General features: G+C 36.0%; 1 protein-coding gene across 1 annotated transcript in view; it reads left to right on the top strand.

The window, feature by feature from the left end:
* The window catches only part of CUNH12orf4 (chromosome unknown C12orf4 homolog), a 48,838-nt gene extending 33,069 nt beyond the window's left edge, over positions 1-15,769 (top strand). The window contains exons 9-12 of the mRNA XM_007937188.2: positions 51-253; positions 13,959-14,016; positions 14,995-15,062; positions 15,677-15,769. Coding sequence (XP_007935379.1) covers positions 51-253; positions 13,959-14,016; positions 14,995-15,062; positions 15,677-15,769 — 422 coding nt within the window. The remainder of the gene's footprint in view (positions 1-50; positions 254-13,958; positions 14,017-14,994; positions 15,063-15,676) is intronic.
* The last annotated feature ends 1,395 nt before the right edge of the window (positions 15,770-17,164 follow it).

The following is a 17,164-nucleotide window of genomic DNA, read 5'->3' as shown; positions in this document are numbered from 1 at the left end:
TGAACATGATTTATGCATTTGAAAATCATGATTGTATCTCTTGTTCACAGGAGAATTTTACATCACACGGCATTCTAATCTCTCAGAAATCCATGTTGCTTTTCATCTATGTGTGGATGACAATGTGAAATCGGGAAACATCACAGCCCGTGATCCTGCCATTATGGGACTCCGAAATATACTCAAGGTTTGCTGTACCCATGACATCACTACAATAAGCATTCCTCTCCTCCTGGTGCATGATATGTCAGAGGTAAGCCGATCTATAAAAATACCATCATTTTAGGAATATGTTAGAAGTCTCTGGGTGGGAAAAACTGTTAAATACTTGACTACCACCAGTCAGAAGGTTGGCAATTTGACCCCACCCAGCAGCACCATGATGTCATCCCTGTCAATCTGCTTCTGAAAAGTCACAGCCTTGAAAACCCTGTGGAGCTTTTCTACTCTGCACACCTGGGGTCACCATGAGTCAGAAGCCACTCCATGGCAATAAGCAACAGTAATAACATGAATATGTTAACTCTTACATTATATTATAATAGTAACATTCAAAAGTTTACATTTTAAAAACACCTTAGTTTTCACAAGGACCTTTGAGTGTTATAAAAAATAATAAAATGAGGAGCTCTGGTAGCATGGTGGAGAAGGCGTTTGGCTGCTAACCAGAAGGTCAGTGGTTCAAACCCACCAGCCACTCCACAGAAAGAAGGTGGGGCAGTCAACTTCCATAAAGATTTACAGCCTCGGAAGCCCAGTGGGGGTGGCTGTAAGTTGGAATCAACTTCATGGAAGTGAGTTTGGTTTTTTGGTTTTTAAGTGTTGTATGTGTAATGTAATACAACATAAAATACAAAACAGTGAATAAACTTTAGTCATAAATGTTCAGAGAATTACAGCATTGTCCTACAGTAGGTAAACTGTTGTTATGTGCCGTCGAGTTGGACCTGACTCATAGCAACCCCTCCTTTGGTTTCCAAGGCAGTATCACTACAGAAGTAGATTGCCCCATCTTCCTTCCGAGGAGTGGCTGGTGGGTTTGAACCACCAGCCTTCTGGTTAGCAGTCAAGTGCCTTAGGCATTATGCTACCAGAGCTCCTATAGGTAAACTAGAAAAGCAAAATGATCTTTAGCTTTCGAAAAGGCATGTGCCTCACTTCCTCTTTTTCTTCCTCTACTTCTCCTCCTTCTCCTCTTTCTTCTCCTCCATTTTTAAGTAGCACTAGATTTACCTCCACATTTGTAGTTGGCGTAGGCTAATATTAAAATTACTTTGCATTCTCTGTGAGTATGTGTGAATAAATAATGGAAAGAGCTAGTAGATGACAGCAAGAAGCCAGCCCCCATTTAAACTTCTGTCAGAATGCTCTTTGGATAGCACAGTATTGACTTCTATAATTAAAGTGTAGCATAACCATCTATTTATTTCATTATGTACTGTATTTTGACATTTTTAATTTTAAAAAATCTCCATGGCTATGATTCTCCATAAGAAGTATGAAAGTAGTTAAAGTACTATGTTTTTTAGTACTACTGAAAAGTAGTTAGAAGGGTTAAGTTGTGTAAATAATACAAAACCAATTTTGAATTTCAGATAGTCTGGAGGAACAAAAGACCTCACCAAAAAAGGGGGTGCAAACAGGTCCTTCTCAGAGAGCAAGTGGTAATGAGGGACCCATATCAGCAACTCTACATGCTTATCTTGAGGTGGCATTGAAAAAACAAAAAATTTTAAGGCAAAATTGCTACTATTAGGTACATATTGTGAATGTCAAGAAAGAAGTTTGATCATTGATTCTTAAAAGTGACTTACCAACATAAAAGATTTGTATAAATGCTATATTGTACAATATAGTCTAAGAGACTGTTTTACTTTTTAGAGTGACTAAGCTCCCATTTAGTCCCATTATAATACAAGAGGCTTCATTGTAAATGCAATTTGTTGTTGTTGTTGTTATGTGCCGTCGAGTCAGCCCTGACTCATAGCGACCCCTCCTTGGGTTTCTGAGGCAGTATCACTACGGAAGTAGGATTGCCCAACCTTCCTTCCGAGGAGTGGCTGGTGGGTTTGAACCGCCAGCCGTCTGGTTAGCAGTCAAGTGCCTTAGCCACTACGCTACCAGAGCTCCCAATATAAACACAAAAAGTAATTGATTCTATCCAAGGCAAGATGATTTTAAATAATTTCAAACTCACATTCCATTTCTATTTCACCAGACACGTTGCCATCTTGATGAATGGTATTCTAGCACCATTCTATGAAAGCTGCATCAAATGTTCTAATTTTTTATTCCATTCACTTCTATAGCCTCAGTCATACTTAATACAGGCTCGGGAGAGATTGACAAACATCATGTTTTTTTGTTTTCCTGTGTAGCTTTATAAAGTTTTCATTTCATCAGGAATTTTTAGCCATTGTTAAATTATTATCTCTAACTAGTCCATCTATAAAAGAGTCTTTGGGGAGTAGCAAAGAAAGCTTATGATGAATTCCTGCCACAAGGAAATATCCAAACATTCCTGCAGCTGGACTCCTGGTTAACCAGTTTATAAAAATGGTTATATGTAGGTGGGAAACAACCTCAAAACCAGTGTTTACAGAAGTCACCAAGTTCAGATTTACTTCCAGACATCTGATCCTACTAGCATTCCCTCTACCACAATGTTACAAAAGTTACATGTTTTAAATTGGGATAGCCAGCTGCAGAACATTAAGTTTGTTTCGGAAGTGTCCAGTTTAATTCACAAAAGTATATTGAGCCGTGATCCTCCCATTTGTTGTATTTAAACAGCCATTCAGGTCAAGGAGTTTATTCTACAGCCTCAGACAACGGCTATGTTAGTTCTCTAGTGCTGCTATAACAGAAATACCACAAGTAGATGGCTTTAACAAACAGAAAGTTATTCTCTCACAGTTTAGGAGGCTAGAAGTCCAGGGCACCAGCTTGAGGGGAAGGCTTTTCCTCTGTGTCGGCTCTGGGTCAAGTCCTTGTCTCCCTTCAGTATCTGTGGACCAGGTGTTCCTTGGAGATCTCCATGTGTCACAGCATCAGTCTTTCCGAGTCTAGGAGGTTCTCAGCACAGGGACCCTGGGTCCAAAGAATATACTCTGCTCCTACCTCTTCTTTCTTGGTGGTACTGAGGTCCTTTGATCTCCACTGGCTTGTTTAATCTCTTTCACATCTCAAAAAAATTAACTCAAGGTATAACCTAATCCTGTAGGTTGTATCTGCTTCATTAGCATAACTTCCTCGGATCCTGCTTCATTAACATCACAGAGGTTAGGATTTACAACACATAGGATAATTACGTCCGATCCTGAAATGCAGGATAATTTACATAATATTGAGAATCATGGTCTAGCCAAGTTGACACACATTTTGAGGGGACACTGCTCAGTCCATAACAGCAGTATTCAGAATATAGAGGTAATATTTATTTTAGTTTTCATGAAGAATCCCACAGCATTTTCAGGTTTTGTTTTCCTCCTCTAACAAACAGAATTGATAGAGTTTAGTTACCATATTTACTATGTAAGGTAATGATGATAATGTCTGCACAGTCCCTATCCTATCTATGGTAGAAAAAAGAGTTGTAGAAGTTAAAAGAAAAGGAAAAATTAATCTATCAACAAGAAGAAAGACATACTAGTATTACTAGTTTAACCTCCATAGATCTTTGTGATCTGAAGATACAGTCATAACTGGAGTCAATCTAGTCTAATAGATGTGGACTGAATCTGCAAGTCAAGAATCCTGAGTTCCTGATCCTCTTATTTTCACTATTAACTTGCTGAGTTATTGGGTCTTTGGGGTTTTAGTTGTTGTAATTCTTGTTGATGAAGTGTTGTTGATTGTTTTAAATTGTATATTGGAGTATGATTCACATATGGCAAAATACACATACCATAAGTGTGGTAGTTAAGGTTGTGTGTCAACTTGGTGGACCATGATTCTCTGTGGCCTAACAATTATGATATGGTTATTCCCCATGCCTGCCATGTTGCCTGCCGAGCTTGGGATTGTTGCCTTCACAGCGATCTGCCATTTTACCTGGCAATATTGGATTCGTCAGCTTCTGAAGCCAGGAGCTTACTATACTGCCTGCCGTTCTTGAGTTCATCAGTCCCTGCAGCTGTGTGAGTCAGGAAAAGCTTCCATCTTGACATTTAACCCACAGATTTAGGACTCACCAGCCTCTACAAATGCATGAACAATTTCCTTGACATAAATTTCTCTTTCTTTATTTAATATATTATAAACAACACTGGTTTTGCTTCTCTAGAGAACCTAGCCTAAGACAATAAGTATACAGCTCAAATTTTCACTAACTGAGCACTAATATAAGGAATACCCAGATCATGAAAGAGGACATTACCAGTACCCAAAAAGCCACCTTCATTTCCTTACAATCACTTAAAGTACACACTCACCCCAAGAATAACCACTGTTTTCCCTTCTAAAAGCGTGGATTAATTAGCCTTGTTTTGTAGTTCAAATAAGTAGAATTATACATACTCTTCTGTCTGCTTTCATTCAATGTTGTTTGTAAAATATATTCATATTATTGTGTGTGGTTGTGTAGTGTTCATTCTCATTGTTGCATGTTATTCCACTGTGTAACTAGACCACAATTATTGAACCATTCTATTGTTTATGAATAATCGTGTAGTTTCTAGGCTTTGATTACTATAACTAGTGTTGCTGTAAACATTCTAGTACATGCCTTTAGGCATTTCTGTTGAATGTGTGTTTTGGGATGGAATTGTTGCTTCTTCAGGTATGCACACATTTGGCTTTGGTTAACACCGCCTAATAGTTCCCCAAACTGGTTGTACTTACCTATGGTTTTTGAAAGTTAAAAATAAGAAACAAAGCCAGACTGTTTCTCACCGTATTATAATGATTGTGAAACTGATAAATGCAGTGTGTCAGGTATGTAAGAGGCACATGCTTCAGAAGTATAATCTTGTGTGCATAAACTCAGAAAGTAATTTTTCTGTCTAACTTCCAATCATACGGTGGAGATCTAGTTACGTACCAACTAAATCTTAATAACCTCTACGAGAAATCCTTACCCTAGTCAGAAGATTAAAATAGGCTTTTTAAATTGAAATAGAAAGTATTGCCTGCAATTATAATCAGAATTGGTATTTTAACTTCAGTTTCACCCATTTAGAGTTTCTTATATGTGCAGTCCCACTTACCACCTATAAAATGTAGAGCCCAGTTTTCTGCCTCAGTTCTAGACTCTAACTGTTTTACGTGATCCATCCATCTCCTTCAATGGGTTTGTTCACAGTGTGGTATCACAAATGTGTCACTAAGGTTTTGTCACTTTGCCATTACTTAGAGCTTATGATCAAGAATTTTCTATACTGTTATCTGACCAGCTATGTTGTATCTCCATTTACTATATAATATATCCTAAAATCTATTCCCAGAAATGAGCTCTTTGTAGAAATGCAGGCTACCTCCATGATAACATCCAACAAGTTATATCTTCTCATGACTTTATTGACTTCTAAAGCTGTGGTTTACTTTTTCTAAGTGCTCAAACCCTGTATTTTTATGTGCTAAAGTAAACAGAATCTGAAGAGTTTACATCATCTGGAAATTAATGTAGCTAACATTTCAAAGATATCCTGGGATCCTACTATAAATTTGTATTTTGGAGTGCTCTCTATGTAGCAGGAGCTCTGGTGGCATAGAGCTTCAGGCACTTGACTGTTAACCAGAAGGCTGGCACTTCAATCCCACCAGCCACTCCTCGGAAGGAAGGTTGGGTAATCTACTTCCATAGTGATACTGCCTCAGAAACCCAAGGAGAAACACTATGAGTTGGATCCAACTTGATGGCAGTGAGTTCGGGGGTTTTTTTTGGTCTCTACATAGCATTGATGAAACTTCTCATCAGTTCACATCATTCTGAACAGTATATGAAGTTTTTAATTTGTCTCAGATGTTTTCTCAGGACCACACAATTATCTACACATACATAAAAAGTAAGAAAACATAGTGTTAATGTATGCAACATGATGATCTCTGGGCAAGTGGAGCAATGAAAGAATTTAATTTTTGCCATTGTGTGTTATTCAAACCATTAGAACCATTCCTACTCCAACTTGTGCTGTAGACTTTTATCATCACCATTATTATCCAGATTTTAATACATTAGGATAATTGGCTGCTAACCAAAGGTCTGTGGTTTGAACATAACAGCCACTCCACAGAAAGATGAAGCAGTCTGCTTCTGTATAGATTTACAGCCTTGGAAACCCAATGGGGGTCGGTATGAGTCAGAATCAACTCAATGGCAGTGAGTTTTTTTGAGAATAATGTGTTCAAAGCTAGACCTTCAAAAGCTGTTTACTTAAAATTCACATTGGTTTTTCTCATGTGAGGAGTAGTACCTGGACTTGATCATAGCCTGAAATAATTTAAAAGCTAATCATAGATGTCAATAAATTGCTCTATAGATTATAAGAAAGTTTGCCCTCAAATATTGATTACATATACACAGACACACACACATACAAATGTATACTTTATTAAAATAGTCTAAATAGTAATAACTCCTTAATTCTGATTGTAGTAGTTAAGGTTACATGCCATCTTGGCGGGGCCTGGTTTTGAGTGGCTGGGCAGCTGCATGTAGTTATTTCCCACAGTGAGATTGGTAATTAACTCCATGGTGGCATCTGCTGGAGCAGCTGAGTAGCTGCTTTAAAGATGTGGGCTGTTTCCACTATATAAGAAACAACTTTGAGGAAGGTCTCCAGCTTTTTGGCATGCTTGAACCCTGCATGTAGCCGAGCCGTGGTTCAGCAGCCTGCCATGCCCTGCTGATCTTGGGACTTTTTCTGGACTTGGAATTAGTGGCCTGCTGTGTTGTTTGGTAATATTGGGACTATGCTTTTTTATTTGTTGGTAGTTTGTCAACTTCAGCAGCCAGCAGCTGCCTGAGGGGAGAAAAGCCTCTAGCTTCAGTGGGCCAGGAACAAGAGGCTGAAGCCCAAGGTTGAGGGGCTTTCACAAGCCCCTACAGCCTCGTACTTTGAACTCGAACTTCTAGCCTCCAAAACTGTAAGAGAGTAAAGCCCAGTTTGTTAAAGCCACCCATTTGGGGTGTCTTCTGTTAGAGTGATACTAGAGGTAACCAAAACACTGATTATTTGCGTGTTATTTCAAAACCTGGTATGTTTTAGAGTAATGTTTTAAGATATTGCAAATACTCAGTTATACTTTTGTAATTATGCCTACATATGGTTCTTCAATAAAATTTTTTAATTAAGTAAAAAATAACTAGACCCTTAAGAAAATGAGACACCATGAATTAGAACTAGAAGAAACAACCAAACATAGAAACAGATATACACACTTGAGAAACTGGAATTATGAGATAGACCATATAATGTTGTTGTTGTTGTTATGTGCCATCGAGTTGGACCCAACTCATAGCGACCCTTCCTTGGGTTTCCGAGGTGGTATCACTACAAAAGTAGATCGCCCAACCTTCCTTCTCAGGAGTGGCTGGTGGGTTTAAACTGCCAGCTTTCTGGTTAGCAGTCAAGTGCCTTAGGCACTATGCTACCAGAGCTCCTTAGACCATATAATAGTTGATTGCTATATGTAAAGAACTTAAAAACAAAATATCTTCAAGTAAAAAGAAAATGCAAAATATTGCTGAGAGAAATTTTAGAAGACCTAAATAAATGGAGAGATACTGTTTTTCATGGACTGAAACACTCAATGTTGTTAAGGTATGAATTCTCAAATTGAAAACCTATAGATTTAAATCCCAATGAAAATCTTTACAAGATAATTTTGTCAGTATTTACAAGATAATTCTGAAATTTCTATGGACCTAGCAAATTTTATAGGACGTAGCGGCCAAAACTATTTTGAAAAAGATGAACAAATTTGGGAAACTTATACCACCTGAGTTCAAGATTTATTATAAAGCTACAATAATTAATACAGTGTAGTACTGGCAGAAGAACAGACCATGGATCAAAGGAACAAAATAGAAAATCTAGAAATAGACCCATAGATATAGGGTCATTTGATTTTCAGCAGATACTAAAGCAGTTCAATGGGAGAAAGAGTAGTCTTTTCAACCAATAGTATTGGAAGAATTAGGTAATCATACTGAAAATAATGTTAACCTTTACCTCACATCGTATGGAAAAATTGACATAAAATGGACCTAAATATAGGAGCTAATGTAATCTGGAAGAAAATCTTGGTTATGTTCAGCTAAGCAAAGTTTTTAGGACACAAAAAGCATAAACCGTAAAAGAAAAAACTCAATAAATTAAGGCGCTGTTAAGGAAATGAAAGTACAAGCCATGGCCTAGGGAAAAATACATACAAAACATATATAACTATACAATTCCATATCAAGAAAGCAAACAGCAAGAGTTTTAAAAATGGACAAAAGATTTGAACATAAAATTCACAAAATATGGTATTTTAGTGGGAAATTAGTTCATGAAAGTATGTTCAACATTATAGTTATTAGGGAAATGCAAATTAAAACCATAATGAGGTACTACTATCTGTCTATTAGAATGGCTAAAATTTAAAAAGCTGACAATACTGTTGAGTGTTACTGAGGAAATGGAGCAACTGAACTCTCATACATCACTAATGGGAACTCAAAATGGTGCACAACCACTTTGGAAAACAGTTTGGCAGTTTCTTTCAAAATCAAATATATTTATAACCCAGCAGACCCACTCCTAGATGTTTACTCAAGAGAAATAAAAATATCAGCCATGCCAAAAACATAGTCAAATGCTCATCAGCTATTGAATGAATAAATAAATTGTGGTATATCCACATGGTGGAATGTTACTCTGCAATAAAAAGGAAATCCTACTGATACATGTAACAATGTGGATGAATCTTCAGAGCCTCATATTAAGAAAAAGCCATGCACAAAAGACTACATATTTTATAACTCCATTTAAATAAGATTGTTAAAAGCACAAGACTTTAGAGGCATAAAGTAGTTTAGTAGTTGTCAAAGGCCCAGGGAGGAAATAAACTGCAAAGGGACACATGGAAACCTTTAGGAATGATGGAAATATTCTGTATCTTGATTATGGTGGTAGTTATATAACTGGATACATTTGTCAAAATATATCAAACTTTACACTTAAAATTGATGAATTTTATTTCATCAATATTTATACCTCAATAAAGCTGATTTAAAAAAATAATAATGTAGCAAATTAGAAAAATAACAACTAGACTTTCCAAACCTAAAATGCCATGACCCAAATTAAGAAGTATGTGAAATATTTTAATGGTAGATTAGTTGTGACTGAAAAGAGAATTAGTGAAGTGAAAGAAATGATCCAGAATGTAGCCCTGTGAGACAAAAAGGTAGTAAGAGACATAAAGCACACAGTATTTAAGAAGGTCTAACATATCTTTAATTGGAGAAAAGTAGGCAATACTTAAAGCGGTAATGGCTGAGAGTTTTCACAACTGATGAAAAATACCATGCAAAGATTCTTGAAGCCCAGGTACATCTTAATCAGGATAAATGAACAGAAACCTGTGTCTAGAAACATTAGTGACACCAGTCTTAAATGTGAGCATGGAAAGAAAGACAAATTACTCTGAAGGATGATTGGCAACTGACTTCTAGATAGAATAGTGGAAGTAAGAATGATAATTTCAGAGTGATGAAAGAAAAAATAATAATAAAACCAACCTAGAATTCTATACCCAGCAAAAAAAAAAAAATGAGGGCAAAATAAAGACATTTTCAGACAAACAAAAATGAAGAGTTTACCACCAACAAAATTGCAAATCAAGGAAACCCTTAAGGATATACCACAGGCAAAAGATGAATGATACGAGATTGAATGGCAGGTGTGCAGAAAAGTATGAAAAGCAAATGATGATAAAGATGTGAGTAAATATAAATGGATAGTGACTGTACAGAGTAATAGAAACAGTAGTGAAAGGAAATGTAATGATAAAGCACTCGATCCAAAAGGAAGGAAGAAACAAAACAAAACAAAACTTAAGTTATAAATAAAAAGCATAAGATAACATGATAAATTTAAACTCAAGTATACTAGTAATGACATTAAAAATAAATGGACTAGACGCTCCAGTTAAAGATGAGTATTGTAAGGTTTGGTTCTTTTAAGAAGATTTATCTATATCCTATTTTTAAATGAAGCAACTAAAATGCAAGAATAGAAAAGGGTTGGATATAAAAGAATGGAGAGAGATATGTCATGCAAATAGTAACCAAAAGGAAACTAATGTAACTATTTATATCAGAAACATAGACTTCAAGGCAGAAAGCTTTATAACAGAGGATCATTTCAAAATGGTAAAGGTTTAATTCCTGTAAGATAAAATGTTTATAAGTATATATTTACCTAATAACATAGCTTGATAGTATATGAAGCTAAAATTGAGAGACCTGTAAGTAGAAGGACAAAGCCACAGTCCTAGCAGGAGATTTTAGCACACTTGTATGAGTGATTAGCAGAGCAAGCAGAAACAAATCAATAGTTACAGAATATTTGAGCAGCGTAATTACGTTGTACCCAGAACCTGCAAAATATACATTCTTTGCAAGCTCACATTGTACATTTACAAAAGCTGTACATACACTGGGCTATAAAGAAACTGAAAAATACTGTATTTAAATCGTACAGATTATGTTCTGTGACTGCAGTGTAATTATACTAGGAATCAATAATCAAAAGATAACTAGGGAAAAATTTGTTAATTTTAATGAACACTCTTTGAAATAACACATGCACCAAACAAAAATCATGAAGTGGAAATTTGAAAATATTTTTTTGGAAAATATTTTTAAGTGACTAATAATAACATATATGAATTGGTGAAGTAGAACAAAAGCAGTTCCTAGAGGAACGTTTATAGATTTAAATGAGTAGAAAAGAAGAAAGGTGAAAAGCTAATGAGCCAAGCATCTATCCCAGGAAGTTAGAAAAATAAGAGTAAGATAAATTGAAAGAACACAGAAGGAAGAATTTAATTCACTGAGTTAAAATCAATGAATTAGAAAACAAACACATTCGAGAGAATAAACAAATCCCACAGACATAAAATCAATAAACCTCTGGTAAAACTGATTTAAGAAAGAAGATGCCACATGTAAACAATATTAGTAATGAAAAAAGGAGGATATTGCTACAGGTGGAGTTGACATTAAAAGGCTAAGAGGAGCCTGAGGAGAAGACATGACAGCTAAGTGGAATGTGGTATCCTGGATGGAATTTTGGAACAGAAAAAGTCATTAGGTAAAAACTAAGGAAATCTGAATAAACTGTGGAGTAGTTAATAAAAGTGTATTAGTATCAATTCATTAGTTGTAATAAATTAATTATGCTCTAGTAGCGTAGTGCCAAGGCACCTGACTGCTAACCAGAAGGCTGGCGATTCAAACCCACGAGCCACTCCTCGGAAGGAAGGTTGGACAATCTACTTCCATAGAGATACTGCCTCGGAAACCCAAGGAGAGGTCGCTATGAGTTGGGTCCAACTTGACGGCACATAACAACAACAACATCTTAATATAAGATGTTGATACAAGCATACCTCATTTGTGGAAATCTTGCATCAAACATGTCTATCAGCACCATTTTTCCAGGAGCATGTGCTCACTTCGTGTCTCTGTGTCACATTTTGGTGATTCTTACAGTATTTCACACTTTTCCATAATGCTGTTGTACACTTAATAGACTACAGTATAGTGTAGACAGAACTTTTATATGCACTGGGAAAGCAAAAATTTCGTGTGACTCGCTTTATTGCAGTGGTCTGGAACTGAACCTACAATATCTCCGAGGTATGTCTGTCATAGGGGGAACTGGGTGAGGGAGTATATGGGAAATCTCTGTACTATCATCTCAATTTTTCTATAAACCTAAAGCTGTTTTAAAAAGTCAAGATGCCATTTTGAACCTGTTATATTAGTAAAAATGTTCAAGAACACTTAAAATAACATTTAAATTACTAAATGCTTGTGAAAATATTGTGAAACTACATGATGCATTTCATTGCTGGTAGTTAATGTAAATTGGTATAACCTTTTGGAAAGATCTAACTTCTATTTCACTCATTGACAGGAATAAGTGTCCCAAGAAGTCATTCCAAAAGATGTGTGTGTTTATCTGTATAAATATGCATAACTCTGTTCACTTCATTGTTGTTTACAAAAAATCATGACAATCACCTAAATATCTAGCTATAAGGGAATATTTAAGTAAATTGTGATATATTAACGCAATAATAATTTTCAAATTATGTTCTGGAGAATCCGCCGAGGCTTCTGGACTCTTTCTGGGGCTCCACAAGGTTAAACATATTTCCATAATAAGATTAATGCATTATTTGTCTTTTCACCCTCATCTTTCTGCAAGTGACACTGAGATTTCCAGGGGCTACGTGATGTATGATAGCAGAGCAGTCTGAATGAAAAGCACATGTGAGAAGTCAGCAATGTTCTTTTAAGCTAGGCTTAAGGAACTCTGCAAAAATGTAAAACAAAGTCATTAGTCTCACTAAAAATTTTTATATTGGAAAATAATAGTTATTTATGTTAGCATATAATGGGTTATTGTTATTGTTTTAAGATGAAATTAATAGTTTTCTTATTTTCAATTTTGAATGCAGTAAATATTAAGGAATATAATCCATATAAACAGAAGCTCATTGAAGTCCTCAGTAATTTTTAAGAATATTAAAAATCCTGGAGCCCAAAAAGCTTCAGAATCACCATAGTGAAATAATAAACACTTTTTATAGTTATGAGGGCTGATAGAATAGGAAAATAATTTTGATGTGAAAAGACCTCTATGAGTAACTGCCTCCTTTGTCATGAGACCAGAAGAACTGGATGGTAGCTGGCTACCATTACTGAACATTTTGCCAAAGTTTCCATAGAAGAATCCTGATCAAAAGGGGGGAAATGTAGAGCAGAATTTCAAATTCTCATGGAATGTTGATTTTCTGCAGCCATGGCAGGTTTATAAACCCCTGAAACTACTGCCCTGAAAGAATCTTTAAACCTTAAACCAAAAATATCCCCTAAAATCATCTTACAACCAAACAGTAGTTTTGTTTAGCTAGTGAAAAAGGTCTGCCTTGAGTATTCTGCTCTTTTAAGATCCCTCTCTCTATGGGATCAAATTGACCACAGCAACTGGAAAGATTAATAAGAACCTTAGAGATCAGTGAGTTTATGTTAATGAGGGAGAAACAACTCAGAAGTGAAAGGTGAGAATAGTTACCCAAAGTCACTGAATTAATTGTATGTGTAGAAACTGTTGAATTGTATGTTTTGCTGTGTATATTCTCAACAACAACAAAATTAAATTTAGGAAAGCAACAGAAATAACCATGAACAGTTTAGAATGGCCTAATCACTGACCATAATCAGGGAAAATTATGCCTATACTGTGTGTAGTCTGGCACTGATGCATCTGATCAAAGATGAAAGATGACATAGAAAAATTAATACAGTTGGTTTGTTAGGCATTTGGGATGGGGTGTTTATTTATTTCCATTGCTTTTAAAATAACCTATATTATATAATAAAAATATTTCTATGTATTGCTTATACAAGTATTACACAATTTAGTACAGTTATTCATGCTAACATATTGAGAGTAGTAGGTGGAGTTCCAAAATCATTTACATATGTCTTTAGAATTAATTATCTAGGAAGTTTTAAGGGTATGTTTATATGTTTATATTTATTAGGCTAATTAAGTTTGCATTCTAACAGCTGGAAGACGTTGTATGCCCAAAAACCAGAGGAATTAGCAAATAGTTGCCTGAATCTATTCTCAAAGTAGATGGTGAACATTACAGATAAATTAAGAGCTGGCTGTACTTATTTATTTTTTTTTACTAAGTTCTGTTAAAATCATATGATTTATTTCTGTTTTTAGGAAATGACTATACCCTGGTGCTTAAAGAGAGCAGAACTTGTATTTAAGTGTGTCAAAGGTAAGCATATCCTTATATTCAATAACAAACTACCTATATTTCTTCCTCCCAAATATTGAAAGTTGAGCAACCTACAAGAAAGAACATGAGAGTTATTCCTGCTGTCAGGTGCCTCACATGACAAGTACTTTATAAAGGGGCTTTTTTGCTTATCTTTTTCCAGTCACAGAATAAATCTCCAGCCTTCCTAGAATACAAGGATATCTGGGTGTTACTTATGTTTTACTTTTATTCTAGCTTGCTCTCTGTTGCCTTTTATTTTCTTAAGAAGTAGTAAGACGTGGAGGCAGGGGAGCCACATATTTAGTTAACCTTTAATAACTTGTTTTAGCTTCATGATAGGGAAACTAAACCTACCCACCCACTGCCATTGAGTCTATTCCAACTCCTAGCAATACCCATTGGGTTTCCAAGGCTGTAAATCTTTGAGTAGATTGTCTTTTCTTCCTTCTGCAGAGCAGCTGTTGGGTTTGAACCACTGACCATCTGGTTAGTAGCCAAATGCCTTACCCGCTATGCCATCAGAGCTCCTTTGGAGACCAAACAGGACTTGAGAAATCCTAAGTATGTGTGTGTTATCACAACGATGTTCAGCCTCTCTGACAGGAGGAATTAGGGATTGCAGAAATCTATCTGACCTTTAAGGAGCTCTGGTGGTGGTACAGTTAAAGCATTTGGCTACTAACCAAAAGATCCATGGTTTGAACCCACCAGCTGTTCCACAGAAGAAATATGAGGCATTCTGCTTCCCTAAAGATTTACAGCCTTGGAAACTCAATGTGGGTCGCTTATGAACCAGAATCAACTCAATGGCAGTGAGTGAGTTACCTGACCTTTAGGCTTAGCCTCTCCTACAGGATAGGGTCTACCTGAAAAGTTAAGACATGAAGTCCCACAATGAAAGCTCAGTTTATCTCAGTAAATGACTGGTAGGTTTGAGGATTAGGACTCATGATTCAACGTTCTTTCTATTGTTAGGTTTCATGATGGAAATGGCTTCATGGGATGGAGGAATTTCTAGGACAGTGCAATTTCTAGTACCACAGGTATGTTATCTGAGTAGATCTTATCTCAGTTTAATCTCTGTTAAAATAGTCCTCACATATATAATTAGGTACCCTGCTCCAAGCTCCTAAATACAACATAATAAAATGCTAACAACTTCCTATTTTTTAAAGGGCAGAACTATTTGGATGCCATAAAGGTACTTTATTGTCAAAGATGTCAGCAGCTATCACTCAAGGAATCTCTTGTTTGACCCCAAAACCAAACCTCACTCATCCTTCCTTTGTTTTTTCACCATTTTTAGTATGTCAGTTATGAAGAGTTTATAATAAAGGCATTAGCAGAAAATGATTTGCTATTCTCTATAGAATTTAGGAAAATTGGTGGTACATTAATTACTGATTACACTAGTTTTCTTTAGGGGGTTTTCTAATCATGAAACTTACTCTCTGACAAACACAACATAGGTTCTCAGAGAATGAAGCCAGAAAGACACCACCTGTCTTTTGAGATGCTTTTAAATCAGCCATTAAAGACAGTTTCCATGTATTGAGTTTCATATCTGGAACTAGTTACATATTTTAAAATACTTTTCAATTTAAAAACAAAACAGTGTTAATATAACAAATGCAACATCTTTTTTAACTTCTTACAGAGTATTTCTGAAGAAATGTTTTATCAGCTTAGTAACATGCTTCCTCAGATCTTCCGAGTATCTTCAACACTCACGCTGACATCCAAGCACTAGAATCTTATAGATTAACACGCTGGCAGAAGAGGACTGCTAAACTCTCCAGGAACTAAGTTATGCTGGGACTCTGTCAAGCAAAGGATGCCAAGAAAGAGTACCTGCAGCCCAAGCCACAAATCATGATACGTGGATATATGTCTATTAAAAATATCCAGAATTTATATACCGTGCACACTAGTGCAGCCCTAACTTACAAATTTATTCTTAAAATCTCCTCATGAAGAAAGGTTTCTTTTTTCCTGCTGTTATGTCCTGTTGCTGAATATTAGAAAGTTAAAACTTCCTCTACCACACATGGACATTTCCCATGGCAAACTTATTACTCCATTTCCTTGGAGACACTTGGTTTTTACAGAAGGTTTCAATTATATCAAGATTATGCAAGGCTTCATTGAGCATACAAATAAAATCTTCTTTCTGCCATATTTACCAATGAAAATTAAAAAGCACTGAAATATACATTGCAAATATGGATTTCCTATGAAAATCTTTTTGTAGGGATACAAATATATTAGACATATGTGCTCAGTATTCTAAATTCTATTTCACAGAACTGCCTTCAGTGTACTCTTTCTAAGGTTTTATAAGTTAGGGTTAGAAAGGCTGGGATTCTTTATCGTTGTCTCATCTTTCCTGTACGACCTTGCCCCTGTCTATTAATAGCATTTAATGGGCTGGGAAAATACTGTGCTCATTTGCAAGCCTGATGTAAAGTTAAGTCTGAACTAGCACCTGGCAGTATTTTAATGCTCATCAACATTGTGACAGGTCATTTTTATTTTTCTGTCCTTTGTCCTGCATTCTCAGCTTCCTCAGCCATTTTTCTTCCTCTTGTATTTCTTTGCTGATAACTGTCACATTTCTGTCTCTGCTGTTTTACCTCCTTTTCCATTGTCTTTCTTTGTGGTACTACTTTCTCGGATGCTGCACCTCACTTATTTATCCCATTTGTAACGTATTTGCTGTGAGTAGTGACTACGTTGAACAAAGGGTGATCCATAGACATTTATAAAAGCAGTGTTGTTGTTGTTAGATGCCATCAAGTCGGTTCCAACTCAGTGACGCAACATACAACAGAACGAAATGCTGCCCAGTCCTGCCCCTCCTCACAATCATTGCTGTGTTTGAGCCCATTGCTGCAGCCACTTTGTTTGTCCACCTTGTTAAGAGTCTGTTCTTTTCGCTGATTCTACCAAGCATGATGTCCTTCTCCAGAAACTCATCCTTCCTGATAACATGGTAACATGAGACAATGATTTGCCAACCTCACTTCCAAGGAGTTGTACTTCCAGGATGGATTTTTTGTTCTTCTGGCAGTCCATGGTATATTTAGTATTCTTTGCCAATACCACAATTCAAATGTGTTAATGCTTCTTTGGTCTTCCTTATTCA

The sequence above is a fragment of the Orycteropus afer genome, unplaced genomic scaffold (assembly GCF_000298275.1).
Source record: "Orycteropus afer afer isolate SDZICR_OR568_19922 unplaced genomic scaffold, OryAfe1.0 scaffold00040, whole genome shotgun sequence".
Classification (NCBI taxonomy): Eukaryota; Metazoa; Chordata; class Mammalia; order Tubulidentata; family Orycteropodidae; genus Orycteropus; species Orycteropus afer.
The sequence above is the reverse complement of the archived record's forward strand: the minus strand, read 5'-3'. Positions and strand labels throughout refer to the sequence as shown.